General features: G+C 39.3%; 1 protein-coding gene across 1 annotated transcript in view; it reads right to left on the bottom strand.

The window, feature by feature from the left end:
• Positions 1-11,696, bottom strand: part of LOC143180419 (uncharacterized) — an 87,432-nt gene extending 75,736 nt beyond the window's left edge. Inside the window, exon 1 of the mRNA XM_076380136.1 lies at positions 11,385-11,696. Coding sequence (XP_076236251.1) covers positions 11,385-11,562 — 178 coding nt within the window. The 5' untranslated portion in view covers positions 11,563-11,696. The remainder of the gene's footprint in view (positions 1-11,384) is intronic.
• Positions 11,697-23,165: the final 11,469 nt, after the last annotated feature.

The raw sequence follows: 23,165 nt of genomic DNA, 5'->3' as shown, positions 1-23,165 counted from the left end.
TAAGCAAAAAGTCGTTGAGAAAGTACGAAAATAATCGGACGACGGCTCTCTGTCGGTTCAAAAAAGACAAAGGAGCGAAGAAGGAACGAGCTGAAGATCCACTTCGCACTCTATGCGCGGTAAAAAGTTTCACACTAAAGGATATTTATCTTGCCCGTTGCTTCTCCCATCTCTCTTGCGTTCGTAACTTTGACTTTAGTCTTTTTTCTTCGCTTCCTCGGACCCTCTTAGCTCGCAGTTCCTCCGCTTCTCTTTTTCCCTGCGAGCCGAGAAGACACTCGTTATCTCAAAGATATTTCTGTCGACTCGGCGACTTTGGCCGTTGGCGACGGAAAAGCGCGACCGAATTAATGGCGGACGATCGCCAGCTGATCTCAGGTGCCCCACCTCGCAACTATTTCGCGCCACTGTGAGCGTTAGAAATGCTTGCTGCAGATTAAGAAGCGATATTCTCATTTTTCGTAATGGAAATACTGTATAACTCACAATCAAAGAGCAATTTTTATAATAAATAAAAATTACTTGTTTCATTTTCGGAAGATAGATCATTCCGAGAGATTAAGCTAATTAGCAGTTAACAAGTAACCTGCATCGAAGTTTCCTAGATTCTTGTCATAAATATGATTACGTGAAATATAGGTATATAATTTAGGTGGAACAAAGTTTCGAGGAAATTTATAGTCCCCTTCCTCTCCAGCACACGTTGCCAGCCAAATAACGTTTCTATCGCAACCGTCCGCCTCCAATTTATAAAACCAGCCGCGGAATAATCATGATCTATAAATCGTGTCGCGTATGATCGCGGTCGTTGAACGTGGCACGCGTGCCCTCGTAAATTTTCGTCAGGGAAGTTGGCAAACGCCGCGATGCGGTCGGAAAAAGGAGAAAAAGCCGCGGAACGAGGTCTCATTAAGGTACGAGGGAGAACTCCTTAGGCGTCGATTCCCAAGGTGCTCGTTTCGAAACAGGTCGTCTCTAATATGGCGCCGCTTTTCCACCGTCGCCTTTTTGCTTTTCTCGACTAGTGTACATCCAGCATTCTACAAACAACCTTCTCGTCACTCTCCCCTCTACAGGGTGTCTCGATAAATTGGAACGTGCTGTAAGCTCCGTTCTGGATTTTATTCCAAGTTTTCCAACGAGTGGAAATAAGATCGCGAGGGAGATAAGTTCGAGGGAACTCGGAATATTCAAGGCTCGTTATACTCGAGAGCCTTTGAAATTCATTTCAGATGAGGCACGATCGTCCAGCGATAGCGCTCCAAGATCTACGCGCGATCTAGATCGGAGCCATTAATCGCTTACTCGATCGCGACGACTCCGAGAGCGAGACTACGCCCACGCACGCTGAAAATATTCGATCCAATAAGTTACACACCGGTCGGGACACGACATTCCCGACAGTTAATATGATAATTGACTCGTCGGCTGAATATCTGGCAAGAGATCGAGATCGCGATACAACGTGCGACAGGAAATTCATTGGCTCGATTGTAATGTGCTCCGAGATTCAAACCTGGCTTTTCTATTATTTGCGGAGGAATTAGTCACCAAATCGTGACCAAATTTTCCGTCGCTGCGTTCCATGGATTTTCCACGTGTTTCAATATTTTCATCCAAAAATTAACTCTTTCAATACGATGCAATTATCTACTTGTAATACTTGGCATGCATTTTATGCAGAAACTCTTTAGTTCTACTCATTCACTGTACTCTTGAGAGCTCAGAAAATGTCAGCGGGATTGCACAGGACAAAAAGAAGAGCTCACTAAAAATAGGAGTTTGCCCAGAAATGTTATGTCGTAAATTGACCCATTGAATGTAAGTGCTGTCTAATATAAATAGATAACAAATCATAGTCCTGCAAGTAGCTGAAGCCCTCGCCTTCCAATATTCCTGTTATTTCACTTGCCTACTGCTCCAAACATATTCGATATTTTTAGTTCAACTGGTACATAATAATAGATATGACAACTATAGCCAGTAAGGAAAATGTGTGTGTACCGTTTCTGTTTTTCTCCATGGAATCAATCGGACCAACTGTCATCTTCTGAGCTTTCGACTACATTCACTTACGTCCATACATATTTAACGAATAATCAGCATTGATCACCTAAACTCCTATAGGTGTCATCAGTAATCCGAGAACTCAAATTATTATAACAACTCGAATGCAAAGACTTTTCTTTTCGAGCTTAAAACTGCAAAATGGAAGAAAAACGCAGAGGATCGACGACCGAGATGTTCAGCTAATTCCAAAAAAAAACTCCAAACGAGTCAAGAAGATTGCGATACTCTGCTCTTGGAGGAGAGAACGCGCGAGTGAATCCATCTCGAGTGAAGTGAAAGAAAAGGAGTGAATAGGTCGGAAGATAGTTCCTCATTCATTTCGGGTCGAATTTCTGGCGCGAAATTTTATCTCGCGGACGGCTGCGATTTATCTCGTTGAATGGGGAAACTCGAGCGCGACACATGTGGCCGGTAGGTATCTCCGTTTGGCTAGCATTCGACATCAAAGCGGCTACTCCAAATAATTAGTCGCCCGAAGCGTCGCTGACTCTGCTCGCGCGCCGCTTTTGTGCCTAGGCGTCGGGAACGAGTTCAAAGGCTCGAAAGGATTCAAAGCGTCCGCTTTCAAAGGACGAGCTATCGTGTCCACAGAGGAAGATAGTGAGAACGAATGGACGGAACCAGGAAAAACAGAATAACAGATAAAGATTAGCAGTGGAATATTCCAATTTTGTGCAGACTCGGGGTGAATTTTTGGCAGAAATAGAGAAAGAGTTCTGTGATCAGCTCTGGCATCGGTTGTCGCTGGGGACAGTTGTTTTTCATTCGGAGAGGTTCCATTCACGCCGTGAGCTACAGAGAAGAGAAAATCGCGCCTGTAAAGGAAATCGCGCGAATTATGTGCCGAGTCGTTGGTATTCCGGCCCGAGCAACGCGTGAACGTTTCTAGCCGCTGTTTTCTAGACCTCTGTCTAATTATTCGACCGCCGCGCAATGTCATGAACTATATTCGGAAAGAAGAAACCTGAATTACGAAATTTACGAAATCTTTCAATCCATATGGTTTGAAACAGATATTTCCTCAATGGCAGAAATATAACTATAAAATGTAAATAATAGATTAAGTAATGGATTTCAAAGTTAAGTAAGATATAAATGAAAAGTAGGATAAGCAACAGAATTACTTGACTGGTATTTGTTGTGTTATTAAAACATACTTTTCTTTTCATAAAAGAAACGTCTTTTATTTTTTAAATAAACTAACAATAAACAGTGTTTATACTTTTTAAGTTGATATGAATTTTATCTCCTTTGGGTAGATAGGTACAATTAACGTACCACTAACTTTTAAGTCAAATATGTTTTTTCGTTTATCTTCGTTTCACAATACAAATCGTTAAATTCTAATGTAGCTATACATGTAATTCCATACCAAAGATGTTGAGAAAAGTGTCGATCTAAATACTCGCAATTCCACTTGGGAATTAAATATAGTAGTAATTCCTAGGTTCTACATTCCTAATTACTAATTAATGTCTGCTACTCCATAAATAAACTGAATATCTAAGAAATTGCACATTTCAGAAATATTTTAGTAGAGCAGTTTATTTACATACATACCTATAACTCAAAACTAAACTGAAATTTCTACCTAAATATCAGTTCAAATATTCCTAACTCCAGTACTATTGGAATTCCATAAATTTACTTGCAAAATTTCATCTTTCATCACTATTTCAATAAATTTCAACATCTCTAACTAAAACCGAAATGTCAAACTGTTGCAAAAACCGCTATTTTGTTTTAAAGAATTTGTAATTGCAATTCAATACCAAGCTTCGATAAATTTTCAGGCGTTCCCATACACTGTCAATGGAATGTGACTTAATTTCGATCATTAAAAACGGGTAAATCTTAAACATACTTTTCCTCAAAGTACCTCAAGCATTATTCAGATTGCAATTCGTATATAGTTTCCGTTCTGCTGTTATCCCTTTATCCACAGCATCGGTTTGCTCTATCCCTTCCTAATCCTATTACAAGAATCATGTTTGTACTAAACAGTTTATTTTATCTTATCTGCGTTCGGTTCTACCTCTTCCAACGCTAAGTGCAGACAATCATTCTATCTTCTACACGACCTCTAATTTCCATTTACTCTACGCATACTCCAACTCTATTCTAACAGCAAGTTCCCTTTTTCTCCCTTCGCTAGTCTAGAACTAATTTCAGCTCGCTCTGATACCTTAAACTGTTCCATCCGCCCTGTCCCAACTCCATATTTCCCTCTCTCAAACTCACCGATTGTACCTTCTCCACACTTTCTCGCTCCACCACCCACCCTGCTCGTTCTGATTACTCTATTCACTCTATCCCTGCTACTGTTCCTCTATTCCACCCACTCTATCCGCTCTACCACCTCCAAATGCTCCACACTATCTTCTCTACCACCTCTAAATGCTCCACTCTATTCTCCCATTCCTCCGTCTTTGCAAGCTCGTCTCGTTTCTTCGTCCGCCCTGTCTACTCTATTTCCTGTATCCTCTATTGCCAATGCACATCCCTTCGTCCCTGCTATCCCCCTCCCCTTCGACGCAGTCGCTTTTCTGTACCTCCAACCCCTCGAGCGTTCCTTCCTCCCTATCGCTGGCCAGCGAGCACCTCAACGAAGAAGCAGAAGAAGAAGAAGAAGAGGGTACCCAGTGGCGCTGGTACGCGCAGCTCGTGCAAAACTCGCGACCGCCGCCATCTTGCGCAAATGCACACGCCAACCGAAGGCGGAGCCTCCCCCCGCGGCCCTCTCTTTCTCTCTTTCCCCGTGTCCGTCTGTCTTCCCACCCCCTCTTCTCCCCTCGCGTAGCTGCAGTCTCTGTGGCTCTCGCGCGCGCGGCAGATGCAACTCGCGATGCAGTTTCGCCACGATCAATCTTCCTTCGCGTTGCTCTTCCTCTCCCTACTATGTTCCTTGCCCTCTCGCCCCAGGGAGGGTTCGAAAGACGGTAGCCCCCTCTCGATGTCACGACTCGATGCTGGGAGGACCACTGACCCTTTTCGGTCAAGAATTTTTGGCGGAGGTTGGCTGGGTTCGTCGGTAAAAAATTGGACATTCATGTTGAGTTTTGAGCACGCAGAGGTTCTGGGATTTGGGTACAGTCGTAGTGGGATCAGAATTGAAGCTGTTAGCTGTGGTACTTAATTTAGTTTCTAGCCCCTGGCGAGTGTATACTGCAAATACATGTATGCTAACTGAAGATTTCATGTTTGACGTGGAAAATCTCTGTAAGCATTTTGTAGGGATTGTGAAACTGAAGATATATGAATTTTAGGTGTACTGTGCTTGACAACAGGTGTCAGAAGTGTTAAGGAATGATTCAACGCGCGAAAATAAGATGAAAATCAAGAATGGTGAAATTCTGTTTGGGACTTCTTTCGGAGGAAATACCTGAAAGAAGCATATAGTGCGTCTGATATATGGACTTATTCTACTGCCACAATTGTCAGACCTAACGTGCGGCAGCAGTCAAGTAAATCCTTGCGTCAGACGCATTATACGTTTCACAATTAATAACTGAAACGAAACCTTAACTGAAATTTAATCTTCCTTGATTTTCACCTTACTTTCCCTTGTAGAAGCCCTTAACATTTCTGACACTTACACCCACTGATCAGTGTTACTGTGCTATTAATAACAGACATCTCCCATTGTTAAATATCTTGTGTATTCTTATTATAATATTAATCCTTCCACGTAATGTAAGCGAAATGATTTCACCATTCTATAATATATATCTGCCATCATGTTAACTGAACGTTAGAGGATCGCTAATATATATATTTCGTGTTTCAATGCTCTCAGAGGAGTCGAAACTACACAAAAATTGAAAAGCTGTTAATGTTCTAGAAGCATCTAGGATTCTAAGAGTCTCGAGTTCTTTTCGACATAGGAAAGTTGAGAGGGCACTGTCGCGTCCATCTTTGCCTCGTTCCTGCGAATAATTGGCGAGCTGTCGAGAAAGCCCGAGGGCAAGGAGAAAAAATCGATAAACCCCGGAGAAGTACACGGGGTGAAATTGCGTGTTATTACGAGAGAGCTGCTAGTGGCGGCCGACGAAATGAGACGTTATTTTCTCCTGGAATTTCGTGTACGCCGTGAATCTTATTACGAGCTTCGAGGCCGCTGGCCCCCTCGATCCTTGGGACCGCTTATTTTTTCATTTTACATCGTAATTCGACGATTTACGACGTGCGACGCCGATGTGCTCTCACGAAAATAACTACCCTTAAGCTTTACGCGTCTTTAATGATCGGAGATAAGTTGCGTTCCGTTGGTAGCGCTTGGGGACGCTAGAAATTTCGTCTAAGTCTGAAGTTAAACTGAAGTTGCGAACACTTCGAAGTAAAATCTTGACAAAATACTGCATCGAGATACTTAAAGGTGTTGAGATTTATTAAAATAGCGACGTGAAATGGCATTATGGACATAGACTTCAGAAATCTTAGACATATTTAGCTACTAAGTAGAACTGTCAATATTTAAGCCGACATTTGGATAAGAATTTTAGTTTGGCTTTGAGTTCTGGGTATATTTATAATTCAATTACGCTTCTGATATATCAAGTAGGTATTTTAGCGTGGAATTCCATGAATAGTGAGTTTATTATATGAAATTGCAAGCACTTGGGTCGATATTACTATTAAACTTGCAGTAGAGTTTGAGATTATAAGGTGTGAAATACAAGATTTTTGTGATTATAAATGCAGAAGTTAAAAACTGTAATAATACCTGCTCATTTCTGTTAATTGATACGTATTTAATTCCTACATGAACATTGAACGATATTCACCTTGAGGATGGAGCTACAAATAGGTGCTCTCGAAACGTTAAATAACACGTCTTACAACCCTTTTCAAAATCACTTCTAAGAATCATCAACTTGCGCGATATTGTATCAAATTAACATTACGAACGCTGAAGTCTATAATTCCAGTTCAACCATAGTATGAAGTACAATCGTTGTGATTCATAGACAATTTAATTTGAAATATATAATACTTCCGAGAAACTATCATATTGAAGTAGCTTCAAATGCTAGCATTCAAAACAAAAAAAGGAAACAACACATTAATTTGAAATCCTAGAGCACTATAACAAATTATTGCAACCCTTTCTAAAGTCGTTGCCCACACAAATCAGAGGTCAGAGCGAGCTCGGAGCAAACAGAACGTTTACAACAGGGTCAATCTGTCCGCCAGAATCAGCGTCAACTATCAGTATTAACTATCGCTCGTGGAAACAGGACCGCGGAGACTCTGCTCCCATGAAATAGACGAAGACGAACAGCCAAAGTGGGAGACAGGCGAGGCTAAATAGAGCCCGAGAGGGAAATAGAAAATGCTGGTATAGAGAGTAGAGAAACACGAAAAACGCGCTGCAACACGAAATAGATAAAGCAAGCGAGATAAACACGCATCGCCGCGAGAGGGGAACACGGAGGGTGAGAGGAGAGGGTAACCTACAAAAGCAGCGCCTCCCGCGTGGTCTGCAATTACGTATGCACCTCTCTGAGAGAGCCCGTGGGCTTCGCGGTTGGCTGCGCTTCCTTCCTGTCTGCCGCAACCACTGTGTGTATTATGCATCCCGGGGTCCGTGGCGCGTCCGCCTATCTTGTTTATTTTTTCGCCCGCCTTGCACCACCCCGATCCGCGTGGCACTTTCGTCGATCGATCACCCGCGGACAGAAACATCCTCGGGAGAACCGTTCGACTAATGAGTGTCCACGTTGAGACCAACTTTACCGACCTCTTGTCTCCAAGCAAGACGTTTGCTACGATTAGGAGGCTGGGTTGCTGGGTTAGCCTTGTCCTAGGACCGAGGCTTATCTGCGCTTGGACTAACAGAACAGTCGACTTGCGAGAATCTAGGGTAATTCGAGGTAATATGTCTAGTTGTTTAGGTAGAACAACATGTGGAGGTACAGTAAAACCTCGATTAACCGAATCATGGTTATATTTACTGACGATAAGAGCATAGAAAGGTCGCAAGTACAACTGGAACTATGATTTAATGACAGTTTAACGATATTTAGAGAATTAGGTATCAAAAGGTTCACTGGGTTTCAGTGATTCCAGATATAACACCCTGTTTCAGTGTAGTTAATTGTCTCAATGAAGACTAGAAAATAAGTGACAGTTGAAGCCACAGATACGACATTTAAAAAGGTGAAGATATAGGAGAGAAAAGAAGAGTTCATTTTGTTCTAGGTCCGTTGCTGGACTTATGCTTTAGTCAGATCAGATCATGTGATGTATTTATTTATACGAAGAATTTGTCGAGTGACCACTTTTAGGAAGTCCGTGTATGACTTTGGAAACCTTTCCAATGACGAAATATTGTAAGTACCCTTCATGGTACAAGATGTTAAGGATCTACTTATAATTAGTACAGGATCGCCAAAATGCTTTAATTGGACAAAGTAGCCACCTGTCTCTCCCTACAGAGGAGTACTGAGAAGAGGATAAGTCTCCCTGTTATCAAGGTGTCTTCAAGTGCCATTGCAAATCGATAGAATCACTAATACGAAACGGCAACTAGTGCAACTTTAGAAGACAATGGCTGACAAATTTCCTGGGCTGCCTTGAACATTCAATGGTCGGGACTGCTGGTTGCCCTAGAAACTCGGTAGGTTCTCACAGGCAGAAGGAATTCCAGAGGACCGTCGGGTGTCAGGGGTCAAGCACCGGGAGGCGAGGAGGAGGAGAGAAGAGAGGAATCGTAAAGAAGTCGCAGTCCGGCCAGCCGCGGCTTCAGCGACAGATAGAGATTTGATTCCGATTAGGGGCGCTGGTTTTTTGGCGCAGCACGAGTTAACAGAGGGCCGAGTATGATCCATGCACGTCGGCGAGAATCAGGGATATCGCGTTCCAGGGCCTCCAGAGATCCGACCGGCTGTATCGAGTTTCGTGCCTCCTCCTCGTGCACTTTTTGGCCCCTTTTCCTGCTCAATCCAGGCCCTTCTTCTCTCTCTGCTTTTTCATGCTTGGCCAGTGGCGGAGAACCGAGAACTATGTATCGAGATATTACCGTACACCTACAAAACTGTACATGCTGTCGTTTCTCTAGCTCCCTCTGACTCCTTCACGTGTAAGTGTTGCTCGCGTTGGAGTAACACGAACGGAGGAAACCGACACGACTGCGATTCGCGGAGTTTCTTCTATACTTTTACGACTATGGAACAACTATTCCTTAGTTTCTGATATTTAGGTGAACGTGGGGTTGTGAAAGTATAGAAAATTTCATTTTCGACTATTTTTAATATTCAATTATTATAACGAAGTCACAACATTTAGAGTGATTCCAGTTTTTATGATCAGTCTGAAAACGACATACATTAATGGAGCAAATCATGGTGAATTTTCTATACACTACTATTGTTTAGAATGGGAATTGCAGTGATTTTACTATTACCTATGTAGTTCATATCAATATCAGTGGAAGGTTAATTTTCAGTTTCGCGATATGAATTTACATAGTGAGCATTAAATTGTCCTTTAAAGCGATAAGTCATTTCCTAAAAATATGGAGTTAGTAACAGAGAGAGAGGAAGTTATTTTAGCGCGAGCGTTGCGTGCTCGAAAGTGGATAATCGAGGCTCGATTGTTGCGCAGCGAGGATCTCGATAGAACGACTTCGAGATTAAGAAGCGTCGTATTAGTTTTCAATCTCCACTTTCGCCTCTAATTCGAGCCCGACGTTCCGTGAACTTGTGCGAAATTGTATCACGCACGATAATTCTGAGCGGCTTTTTGAAGCACAACTGATGGGAATAGCGCAGTTTTGATTCGAAAAAGTGTCAGACCCTGGTTCTTTAGAGTAGTTCTCAAAGACTGAAACTTGATCCTACCAAATAGAAAAACAAATATGGTTCACACAGTTCTCTCGATTCACTAAAGAGAGTAAGTAATTCTATACTACGAATGTTATAAACACAAATCTAGAAATGGGATCTATGTAAATAGAAATTTGTATCAGCCTCGACATATTATACCATTTATTTTCGATAATTTGTTAGTTTTTGTATATCATGCACATTTTGCATATTTTTACATATTTAAATCCACCGATTAGTACACAAACATCCACAGCCTAATAAATACTTATTTTGAAAGATAATAATACCTACTATTTGCTTCCTTTAAAGAGTTTCTAAACTAGGTACTGTATTACTAGCCAGAAAATGAATAAACAGAAACATGGAAATAAGTTAAAGGAAAAATGCTGAGGAAGAAAGTTCATTGACCGTGTCCTTTCCGCGCTGTCAAGTTTTTGCAAAATTCGCGAGAATTTTTCAGTGCCCTAGAGGGCACTCCGAACGACGACATAATTAAATACCCGCGTGGTAATTAACGAGGTAGACCGAGACGCCATTAGTCGATCGTTGAACCGAGCCACCGGAGAGAAAGACACACGCGAAAAAAGTCGACGCGTGCAGTTATCATGCTTGCTTGTCAGGTTTTTTACGATCGCGGGGGTGGACGGACTTTAATATCGCGTGAGGGTGGTCACCCCTTATAATCGTGGCTTAGGTTCGTTACTATCGCGCATTAATTTGCCAAGACTGCAAAATATGGCGAGCCCTGCTGCAAAATTAATGAAGAATCGGATCACCAAATTTTCAGAAATCAAAATATATAGTTATAAAAAGTAGGTATTGCAGTGTTTCTGCATGGTTGCTACTATAGGAAAATTTTCTTCAAAAACTGAATAATTGCTTAAGAATGGTTTTCGAAATCTAAGAATGAAATAGAAATTCCATTGTAAGTAATATTCTATATAACAGTCTCAGGAAAAATTCAATAAAAGAATTGTGTCCTCTTTTAGCAGTTACCAAAAGCGTTACTTTAAGATACCACTAAAGTCAGGCAAATCACGAATTTCGTATTTATTATTAAATCATATCTAACTACAATCCAGACTTGACTCAATGTCTATCATACTATTATTGTCATAACACCGAATAGTCGTAACCCTTAATAAAAAACTAATTGAAAAAATTCGCTTCATGGGTATACAATAATTCTAACAAAATAGACTGACAGGAAACGAAAAGAATATTTCACACGTTGATTAACCTTAAAAAAAATTACAAATATCTAACGTGCTTCTAGGCAAAATGAAAACACCTTAAAGTCAAGTATGCTGACATTCACATAGAGAAAAACTGCTCTACAGAATAATAGGGATTCGAGTAATAGAAAGTTCACGAAGTCGAAGTGTCCAGGTTCTCGTATCACGACAATTACGAGTAGATCAATCGGCTGTGACTCCTTCCTAAGAAACCGAGGAAGATAAAAGCGAGAAGAAAGAGTGAACTTACTGTGAGCGTAGTGTGCAGCGGGGTGGTGTGCAGTGGGTCCAGCATGGGGGTAGTAGCCTCTATAGTCGGTCGGGTTGCCGACTACTCCGGCGACCCCGGCACCCCCAGAGGGCGGCTCCAGCGAGGACCTAGGGGGCTCGTACCACCTAGCCGCGCTCGACTCGCTGCTCATATCCATCTTGCCGAGGATCGTACTCTTTCAAGCACCCTTCCTCCGTCCGCGATCCGACGTAGATCCTTTCGAGGCGGTTGCTTAACGCCGCTGAACCAGAGAGAACTAGGGACCCGAAGGAACCGAGGAGAGGATGGAAGGGGATTAGGAACGCTGCCAAATACGCCTCTCTGCCGGAAGCGTGGTCCTCCTGAACACGCTTGTGGAGATCATAGGTGATCCCGGCCGATTCGTCGACGATCACGAGGGAAAAGCTTCCTGTGACCCCGCCTTCTGAAAAGAAACGAAAAACACTTTCGGTTAGAAGGGTGGGTTCAAGCTTGAAGTAGAGAGGGTAAAACTGTCCCAAAGGAGAATGATCTTGTGAGAAATTCTTCGGTATCAAAAATGTTACCAGAGTGCCTTGGTCTGTCCGATATGTGATTGGGTCAGAATATCTATACTAATCCAATATTTATGTTTGATACGAAAAATATCTCATCGAATGTTGTCGACTGAAAAATTGTGAAGTTTCTGCACACTATTGCAAATAATTTTTCATAATGAAATTGCAGTAAGCCCATTATTTGGGAGTTTATGAAATGAGATCTTGCGAAAATTGCTAATAAACTATGTTTTCAATTGTCAGTTACTATGGTATTAATGTTATAATGTAATATAGTGGAATTGCTGAGATTTCATTAAGAATAACAATATACTTAATTAAAATATGGATAAATTACCAACTTTTCACTTCATTAATACTTTCAATTACGTCACTCATTTATGACACGTTACACGTTTTTTATATAATTATGCATCAAAATAACGAAAAATTATAGCAAAAGCTACCATGTAAAGAAGAGAAGCATAAAATGAACATAATAAATAACTAACAACAACCTTTTAGTTAAAGTTAATCACTGGGTATCAAGCTTCTTTTAGTGAATATAGTATGAAACACAAAATGTTAATATTTAAAAGTTATGAGTAAATATTTTTCATACTGAACTTTAAAAGTTAAATTAGTATAGATACTGCAACCCCAACATACCAAGTGCCTAGCAACGAGTTAAGTATTAAGAATCTATGCTGAATTTGAAGGTTATTTAGGTTTACAAACTGAAACATTAGAGATTGTTGAAACATTTTAGAAATTTTTAATGATTTTTATAAAACTTAATGATTTAGATTGAATAGCATTTTTCCAAATTTTGAAGTTATTTCACTTTATTAACTTAGCTGTACTACTTATCCTTTTTCAGATTATTAACCTTAACTCCATAAATTCCACTTAATATTTCACTTTGGTCAGTGCAAAATATTTGTTACGTAGTATTGAAAATATAATAAGAAATTACATAAATTTAAAAATTATTATATCAACACTCGTGTCATTTTAGCCTTATACGAAATATTTGAAACCACATATTCTTTTTGAGCACAGTTCCTTTCAACTCAAAATTAACAATTATTTTTAAAAAAAGAAAAAAATGAGTACTGTAAGATACGATGAATCAACTTAAGAAATTCGAAACAAAAGTGTCCCTTCAATACTTAATTTCCTAAATTTCGTTCAACTACCATTACATCATTGTCCAAATTCCAATCTTAGATCTATTGTACTCTTATCGCTAATACTCCGAATAATCGAACTCCCTGAATAACAGAGAAAACAGATATAACTGAGATACAGTTGATCAAGATTCTACTCTACAATCATTCTCATTGTCAGGTAATTAACCCTACTACATTTCACAAATCTTTTCTGACCCAGTCCAGATTTCTATTCCTTCAACAAGTCTATTAATTTTCAGAAAAACATACTACAATCGCATTAACTGCATTCATAATAACGAGCAACTAATAAACATTGCTTGCCATAATGTTTACAGAAAAACGTAGTAGAATTAAATCCCCAAAGAACTCCCCCAAAAAACTTCTCACTTTCTTCCTTCCACAGAACGATCCCTAACTTTCAGGCGTCGGTCTACATTCACAAAATGTTCACTGCACGAACTCCCAACAATCGTCGGATCTACCACGTTTCGCCACCGCGTCCCATCTCGAGTCCTCCGAATCGCGAGCCTCCCCCCTAATTAGCCTCCATCGAGAGATTGTCATTCGCGAATTGCGTAACTTCCGATCAGCCAAACACGAGCGGTAAGTCAACACCGATGGAAACGCGAGCCGATCCAGCGGGAAACCGCGGAATCCGGTTGCAAATGGTCGGTTTATCTCTGTGCACAGACGCAGGTGGCAAACGCGAGTCGAGTTCCCCGAAGAAACCGAGCGTAGAAATTTCAGGAGCAGTTGGCTCTTCACCCCGAAGCACACTTGCTCACTGGGCTGGACGGAAGTTCTCGGTGTTCGGAGATGAGGCAGAGATCGCGGGACAGGGCGGATCAGAGGATCGATCGGGCCGAGTATCGACTCCCGTTCCCCTGTTTCGCTCGGCCCCGATTCCAGGCCTTATTCCTTCCTTCCGGACTCGCTCGGTCCCCGATAAAGGGGCGGTGGCGCAGGCGCTCACGTGCGCGCTCGCGTACACACGGAAACCCGAGATCGAGGATCGCTGGATCGCCAGACTTACCCGTCGCCCGATCACGATAACCGATCAACTCGCTAGATCTCGGTTAATTGGCTCCCGATCTGCGCTTCAAGCGTGGCGACACTGATGATGCCCAGCCACTCGACGATCGAGTGCCTCCGAACGATTTATCAATCGGCCGTACACCCGATGATCAAGGTCATCGATGACGCAACCGAAAATGGGGGCCCCTTCTCCCTCGATCGCCCAATCCTGATACAGGCCCGAGCACACGGAAAAGGACGGAACGATCGCCCCTCCGATCCCGAACCATGGCCTGAACCCTTGAGATCGAGTCGTTATCAGGGAACGATTGTACGTAGACTGCGGCTCGAGCCTCGCTTCGTCATTACGCGAACGGCCAAGTGAGCATAGCAACTCTTCGAACTGATTCAGGTGTCCGAGAGTCTTGACTCGAGGAGAGGGGATTTTCGAGGTATTGAGAGCCAAAGAGGGCTTGAGATTCGACACTGGAGGCATTAATTTGCTAATGAAACACTAATGTACGGATTGGTTTGGTAGAGCAGCGCTAGGGGCACTTTAGAGGCATTGCCAATTTAAAGGTGTTGAATGGTGTTGTTGAGGTTCTCTCCTGAGCGGTTTGAAAGATAGAGAGCTGTTGAATAATTGTGTTTTAGAGCAAGCGTTGTAAGTGATGTTAGGTTGAATACGGGTCGTAAGGTCTAGGAGTAGATATACATTTAGTGAAGATATGATATGAGACAAGTTTATTAAATAGAATTGACATTTTGAATAATAGTATCCACTTTGAAAATAATTATATAAATAATAATAATTATACACTCTCATGGAATTTTTTTCTTGCAGCTTATACGCTCAGAGTAACTTACGAATTTCTTCGTGAAGGTCAAAGTTAAATTCACATATCTGAATTTTGAAGATAACACTGGTTATTGTATTAAAATTAAGAAAATAGCAAGAATAAAATGTAATAATTTGAAGTGAGACAAATAATCGAAAAAATACGGTACAGTTATTTTCAGAATTAAATAATATTCCGACTACACATGAACAAATCTGTAAGTCAGTAGAAGAATTTTGCGCGAAGTAGAACAGAGTAGAACAATTGTGAGCAGGTGAAATGGAATTGCTAATTTACAGATTTCTAAGCAAAGTTTTCTTTCAACCAGAACCAGAAATAAGATAGGAAGTTTTATAAGATAGAAAAAAGTTCCTAACAAATCGAACTTACAATAGTAAAGCACAGAAAAAGATCAAATTGCAATTAAAAGCCTACTAGATATTTCTAAAGACAGAATCACAGAAAAACGAAAATTGAAGTACACTTTAGTGCCTTTTGTAAGAAATATTTCAATCGGTATCCTTCTTTTGTAATTACCATTAAAAACGCTTTTGAATTATTTTGTATAGGTAGAATTGAATCTATTAAACTCATTTCTAGGGGATATTCAAGTGTGTCATCAAATGAAAGTACAGTTTTGAAAATTCGAATTTTTGACATTTTAAGTTTAAAGCATTCCTACAAGGCACTTTGAACAGGAACAGGTTGTCTGGAAGACCGCGTTGAAGGTGTCTATCAGAAGTGGACACAGCACTTCCAAAATTATGTGTCCACAGCAAATAAAATACTCGAAAACAAGATTCGATAAGATACGCATAAAAAGCCCTCTCCGATAAGATTAACGTTCCGGAATTGGCCACGAATATTCGATTAATTTTTCCCATTGTCGATTCTACTGACCTTGTAATATTCCTTCTACTCGCACTGACCAACAAATTATAGCAGTCTTAATTACAATTTCACAATTCTTTGATACGGTTCCACGTAAAACTCAATTTCTATTTCTACTTCCAAGATTTTTATCGAAACAACAACCTTCCAATGTACCTTATCGCGTTATCGTACAAATGTCCGAATTAATATCATAGATAATGTAGATCGAAAGAAGAATTATGGATCAAATCGTATCTGACAGCTCGCGATTAGCTTTCCCGACTATATTCTTGGCCTGCTTCGAAAATTAGAGCTAGATCATGCGAATTCGATTGGTTGGCCCGGAAACAACCGCAACTTCCACGATTCTCTTATCGACTTATTTCGAAAGAAATCTCATCTTAAACTAAATCTAAAGAGAAATAAAAAATTACCTATTAGAGAATAAACAATGAGGAATGGAAAAACTAGGTATTTTTCTAAAAATGTATTGCTTCGTCTTTCGATGGTCAGTTGTTTTCCATTATTCCCTATCAAGAAAGTGTCATGGAAATGTGAATGACGCAGATCATGGATCATGAAGAAGACACTTGAGATTACCGCCACCGATATTTTACGATCGATCACTCCTCTAAATCGTGAGGTGGGCCTGGACGAGTTGACAATCGAGATAAGCAAACCCTGAACACGATAAGTGAAAACTATCGGGTGACCGTGAAGGTTTCAGACTATGTTGACACAAAATTATGTTGTCGTGAACTAGGAAAATCACATTTCGTGTCATAGGTGTAAATTTCTATGATTTATGTGAAAAAAATTATTAAGAGCTTTATGAAGGGACAGAAACTACTTAGAGGAAAGTAGTAGGAAGTCGATTTGTTTAGGAAACCGTATTGAAAATTCGCAGAAGATTCAAACTCTCAACTCGAATTAGCGATTCAAGTGAAAGAATTGTAAGAAATGAACTCACAGCTTCAAATTCAGTAACTTAGGTTTAAAATTCGATATCAAGACTCGTAGGAATATGAATCTAACACGCAAACTTTATATTCTTGGATCGTACACAAGCTTCAAAGCCATCCATGAAAATTTAAACACTTAAAACTTTGCTCAAAATTCGCAAAGATTCGAATTCGGTACCAAAACTGAATGTCGATAAATTAATAGTAGACATCCAAGAAAATAATCAAGTAATTAGAACGCGCAACTAAAAATTAATCTTAAATATCAAGAAAAATGGAGTTTTAACTTAAAATCTAATATTCCACACTACACAGTAATGCCTACAGTGAAATCAAACATCTGTAGAATTCAATCCTATATTTCAAGAAACTGCCATAAAAATTCTAAAATTTGAAGCTCAGAGCTACAAAGTATAGAGTTCGAAGGTCATATTATCGCTTCGAACGTGATCCTTATCAGCCGATTTCGTGCAACAACAAATATTTTAATAAATCGTTACACCAAGTTTGTCAACGCTAATCCCCGAAGATAAGATTGCTCTCCCTAAAGTTGATCGGAATCCCTCGATCGTCCTCTCGATCGTCTCTCGATTTCGACACTTTCTCTGGTTTTTCATTCGCGAATTTATCGACAGACGGGGAAGTACGTCACTGAGCTGAAAAATGCCTCCATCGACGGGTGTTGCTCGATCACGTATCGCGAACGCTAATCTTATCAGGATCTATTGATCTTGTTCCGTCCAAAAGAGGCGTCGCGACGCACGTGCGACGAAAATCACCGTCCTAACTTGATTCATGACATACAAGATTAAGAATCGCTGACCAACAGTTTCGAATCAACTTGATCAAAGTCCATGGGGTGGCAGTTTTATGCAACAATATTCGCACATTCGATTTTTGCTGTTTATTTTATAGATAGAAGTTTAGAGATAGGGAACGAAAACCTATCAGAGAACAGAATTTTCTTTGAACAGATTTGATGTAGGTAACTTGCCTTAATATATGTGAGTTATGGTGGATATTAATAAATATATCGATATACATAAACGTGTGTCTGCCTACTCTCAGTTCTACTCTAGAAATATTGACAAAACATATAGAATGAATACGTGCTGTTGAAACACTTTGCCTGTTTTGTAATAAAATAGTGATTGAAACGTAATTGTAAAAATTTGTTAAAATATTACACTCGCGTCTCTTATTTGCACTGTTATTAAAATTGTAACGCAATTTTATTTGGAAAAAATTCTTAATATATTACACTTGCGTCTACTATTTACACCGTTATTAAAGTTTATATAATACCTAATATAAAATACATTTTACTTGTGACTTGAAATATTTTATCGATACACACCTTGTAACATACAGCTACTTAATATGCCCATTGATCGAAACGAATGGGGAATGTAACTTATTACATTTTTCATTGACAAATAACACTATTGAAATTCCTGAATATTCCCCTATCACTTAGTAGCCATACCTATACTTAATACTAGAGTAACTGACGTTGAATTCTAGTTTAAGAATCCCGATGGAGACTTTCTGCAGAGAATGTCTCCGAACTGGTGACTGCGTTTTCAGATAAATAGATCCATAAAGATAGATAATTTTGAGTTGTTTGTATATGGGGACATTTTCTGGGTATCAAACTTAAAGACAGATGTAATTATAATTCTAATTCAAGTAAGAACAAAGTAAGTGCCTGTGATCTAGTACCAGGTACACAAGACAAAGAAACCTAGACATTAAACTTGAATAATAACTCTAAATTATTTTTTAAGAAATACTTTCAAACTTAAACGGAGTACCATACACAGAATTTTTCTAAATAAATATGTAGTTCTTTTAATGTGACTTACAAATTCCTATCAAGTAGGTGCATTAACGAAGATACATTTTTACATTGATTCTCACAAAAATTCTCAAAACTTATTTCACTATCACAACAGCTGAACGTCATCAAACACTGCAATAATCGTTGCGAAATCAAATCTTCACCAAATGAGAACGATTGTTTCGGTCATTATAAAATTGAATCTCTTTCGTCAAATGCCTTCAAAGATCATCAAACACTCACTTTAATTGTCACAAACGAATAATTGTCTTCGAGTTGAAGTCATTTCTATTTCTTCGTGGCAAGTGTTGCACGCTAGAAATCTCATGGAACAAGCGAAAAATCACCGTCGGCATAGAAAATCCAGTGGAGAAAGGCTTTTTCCGAACAATGGGTCGAGAAAATGGGAGAGTGGCACGCGCGTTGAAGGAGACTCCGAGCATTTTCAGCGATGCTCACGATTCCTTCGACCTCTGCCCGTCGGATCGAGGACAATCGAGTCTCCATCGGAGAAACACGATACCCTGGGGCCTTCAAGACAAGCCACGAAGGACGAAGGGATGTTACCTGTAACTACGAAGGCGGAAGCGAGGAGTGTCAAACTTTTCAATTTCTTTTTGTCTTCAGTACACACTTTCAACTTCTAACTTTTACGTTCAACAATTGAAATCTTCGAAGACATTTCCTCGAGGAAATCTATCAATTTTCAATTAAATTAAAGGTGGAGGGCATTTAGAAGGATTCTATAGAAAAACTGGAGTTGAGAAGAACTGAAGAAATATCGCTATTCCAGTGGACAATTCGTAGAAGTTTTCTTGATCTCATAAAGTATGTCTAAAATAATCCCCCCAGTCGGGATTACCAATCGATTTCCAGCGAAAAAGATCGAGGGATAACGCTACAGCCAAGCATTCTTAAAGATTACATATGTACCGAGAATTTTCTCACGCTATGAATCGCATTAGAGATGCAAATAATCAACAATTTGATTCATCATAACAGGAAACGATGAAACGAACAATTGACGCCTGAATGGGACTTTCGAGTTCTACACGAGGTTTTCACGTTCTTGGAGTTTCGACACGGATCACGAGTCATATTTAGCCACAAGAAATCCTAGAATGTCACCTTTCAACAAAATAACGACCAAGAGAAAGCTAAGAAACGCGCTTTGGATTGGTTTGAGAAGGAAATGTAGGAAGCCTCGGTCGCTAAAGAAAATTGGAGTGTCTACAAAACACGTGCAAGTATGAAGGTTCAAACAATCTACGTTTCATTTAACGAGTAATAATTTTTAAAATTGCTGTTTACTATCAACCCCTTGAATAAGGAGTGATTTAATAATTATCATTTTAAAATTACTAAGGGAGGATTTAAGCGCCTAAATTCGAGGCGTCGTCAGACCAGAATTGACGAGACAAAGTTAAATATGGTCTTACATTAGATATTAATTTTCAATTTACTCATACCTATCGACGAGTTGTGTCCATTATTTTTCTTAAAGAAATGTGCTATACTCCTTTATACTTATGGAGGAAATATAAGCTGCATGTAATTAACAAAGCATCTACATTAAAATACGCTTCTCTTATTATCACTTTTCACTTCATTTCGATTATATTAGATGCAACTAAATACTCGTGACGTTACTTTTCTCGAAGAAAAGTTAGAGGAAACATCTCCTTGAGAATCCAAAAACAGCAAACAGATATGCAGATTTTCATAATTATTCAAACACACGTTACTCCAGAATCTGCGCTCTTTGCTATTTCCTACGCTTCTTTTGCTATCAGTTTTCACTTTATTCAATCCCATCGCTCACATATACATACTTCTCCTTGTAGAAGTGTAAGAGAGGACGCAGTCGAGAATATGGAGGTACCGAGAATCGAGTTGCCGCAAGAATGGCCGAGCGGCAACGAAAAGAAGCAGAATCGAAAAATGAATCACGAGACGGTGGCGCCGCACTGTTTACCGCGAAGGAACGGACGAATTGCTTTGAATGCATCGTTGCACTAATAAGCGAAGGCATTTCGCGGCTAATAAATGAAAACAGAAACCGGCGGGCGCGTTTATTATACTTGCAAATCACCAATTATAGGCTGCGCCACACTGCCAGCCGATATTCCCTCCCTTCCACGGAGCGCCCGCGGCTTTTCCCTGCGAAAACCACCCTATTCCTTGCGAGTATCGCCTTATACTTTTGCTGAGGGATCTACGAAACTTTTGCTTGAAACAAAAATTACCTATTTGAAATAATAACTCGGGTGACACGTACAACTATGATTTTGTATCGTATAGAGTCTTGTACCTTTTAAGTATAAAGAAATAAATAATATTTGGGATATTTTTAATTATGTTCTTTGAAAATATGGGAATGATGTAAAATATATTTATCAAATATTTTGTTTTGGTAGGTAGCAGCAATCTCAAATGGAAAACCAGATATTTCTGTATTCCGATGCGTAAAATATAGTTACAGTGTAAAGCACCTGACTGTTTTTTTTTTAATTAAGTATGAAGTACTTAAATATTTCAATGGTTATTTCAGATAGCAAGATGATTGCTTTTTTAACTTGTAAGTGAAATAACTATAAACTGTGTAATCAGTTACTTGAAATGTATCCAAACCTGTCACCCTATTTCGCAAAGATTCATAGACTTAAATTGTTTCTAAGACCAATTTGAAATAAGACTTCATACTTTTGTTGCAATAATTTTAACTGAATTTTATTTGATGAGGGATTCTTATACGAAGTAAATAGTTCCAGATGTTGCCAAAATAAGCACTTATACGAAGTTTCATTTGCAGATTAAGGATTAGAAGAAAGATATTTACGAAATATTTTATTCAGCAGAATAGGAAGAACATTTTAGTAAATATACAAATAACTGTTGAATCAATAAAACTTGATTAAATTTCAAATGTTTCGAATCTTGAGACGAAATTTGTTTTAGAATATCACCAATATCAAAAAGCCAATTCAAAAGAAGAGTCATGTGTAAGCACGTAGAAACTGATTTAACGACTGAAAGAAGAGCCAAAAGAGAAAATTTGAATGAAACTAACACGTATGAAGTTCATTAAATTTAGCGCTTAAAGCAATAATAATTAAAAACTTGGAGCAAATGAACTAGACCATTCGCACGTTTCTAAAGTAGTATCCGTCAGAAAATATAAAATTTTTAATTTATTAAATGGCAAAAGGATGCCAAAAAAATGTTATGGAAACCTTGTCTTGTTAATTATGTTAAAAGTCGTGTCAAATTCTCACTTGGCGTTAGTATCCTACTCCCATGTGTACACCTATATCATGCGAAGTATTCAATTTTCATTTAAATAAATAGATACAAAAATAAATACATAACCCTAGCGGAACCAGAAAATGTGTTCAGTGTTGTAAAGTTCAATAAATTTTATTGAAGAATAATTTACAGCATTATCACATTAACGCCACACTAAAACTAGCATAACGGAACTAATCTCCTTTTCTGAGTAAATATTAGATACCAATCGCTTTCAAAAGCGTGTGAATAAAAATATTTACTGTTTAGAATTCCAACAGAGCCCACGCACCATCAAAAAGTATGTTTTCATTGCTCGAAACGGAGACCCAAGCCGACGGACCAATTCGAAAATGACACTCGCGCAAAAAGATAAAACACTGAATGTAATAACTTTCCTAAACCCAACATAAATAAAAGAAAACAATTGTTTCACTATTACAACCAACTATACACTACCAATATACTAACGTACTGCATTTTGAAAACTGTTGAAAATTTCCCAACTCTATATTTCACAAAAGGATACAGTCATAAGAATATAACTATTTGATCCCCAATTTTTTGACATTCTTGTCACCAGCATCACTAATACAATTACTTGACTTCGATTTTTCAACAGACTTAAATTTTCAAACTAAGACCAAGATTTCAAGACGTCAACTTTCGTAGCGGTTTTGATATTTCTCGACGTTCTGAACTTTAATTTCCACGTCAACGGACTGCTGCCTGTACAGTCGAAGGTTCGTTCGAAGAACAAAGGGAAATCCTGAACCGAGGAAAGCCCCCGCTTGGAGGATCCTTGCTATGAGGCTACCTGCGCCCGTCGGAATCCGATCGACTCGGTTTTGTCGCTTCCAAGAAATCGACGGTTACGCAATCGACCGTAACGAGTTATTGGTCGACAATCGGTTTCTGATTTCCCAGTGGAAAGCCTTCGCCTGTAATTTAATCTGTCGGAAAAACTGGACTCCCTGGAGCCCCCGATTGGGAAGCATCTGACTTCATGGGTGGAGGAAGGATTGCAACAGGACACACTGTCCTGAAACGAAAGTTTCTTCCAGGTTTTAAGAAGCGATTCGGATTCGTTAAAGCCTTTGCAGGAATTCTTGTGACTGGAAATCAGAATTCCGATAGGAAAAGTTCGACTTACTTTTTTGGGGGAAACTTGTGGATGAATTTTTTAGTGATTCATTTTAGAGTAGATATTATAAGTGTAAGGATTCATTATTCTAAAAGTGATCCAAGTTTGGGGAG

The sequence above is a fragment of the Calliopsis andreniformis genome, chromosome 6, assembly GCF_051401765.1.
Source record: "Calliopsis andreniformis isolate RMS-2024a chromosome 6, iyCalAndr_principal, whole genome shotgun sequence".
NCBI classification, from domain to species: Eukaryota; Metazoa; Arthropoda; class Insecta; order Hymenoptera; family Andrenidae; genus Calliopsis; species Calliopsis andreniformis.
Note: the sequence above shows the minus strand (reverse complement) of the source record. Positions and strands in the feature narration are given on the sequence as shown.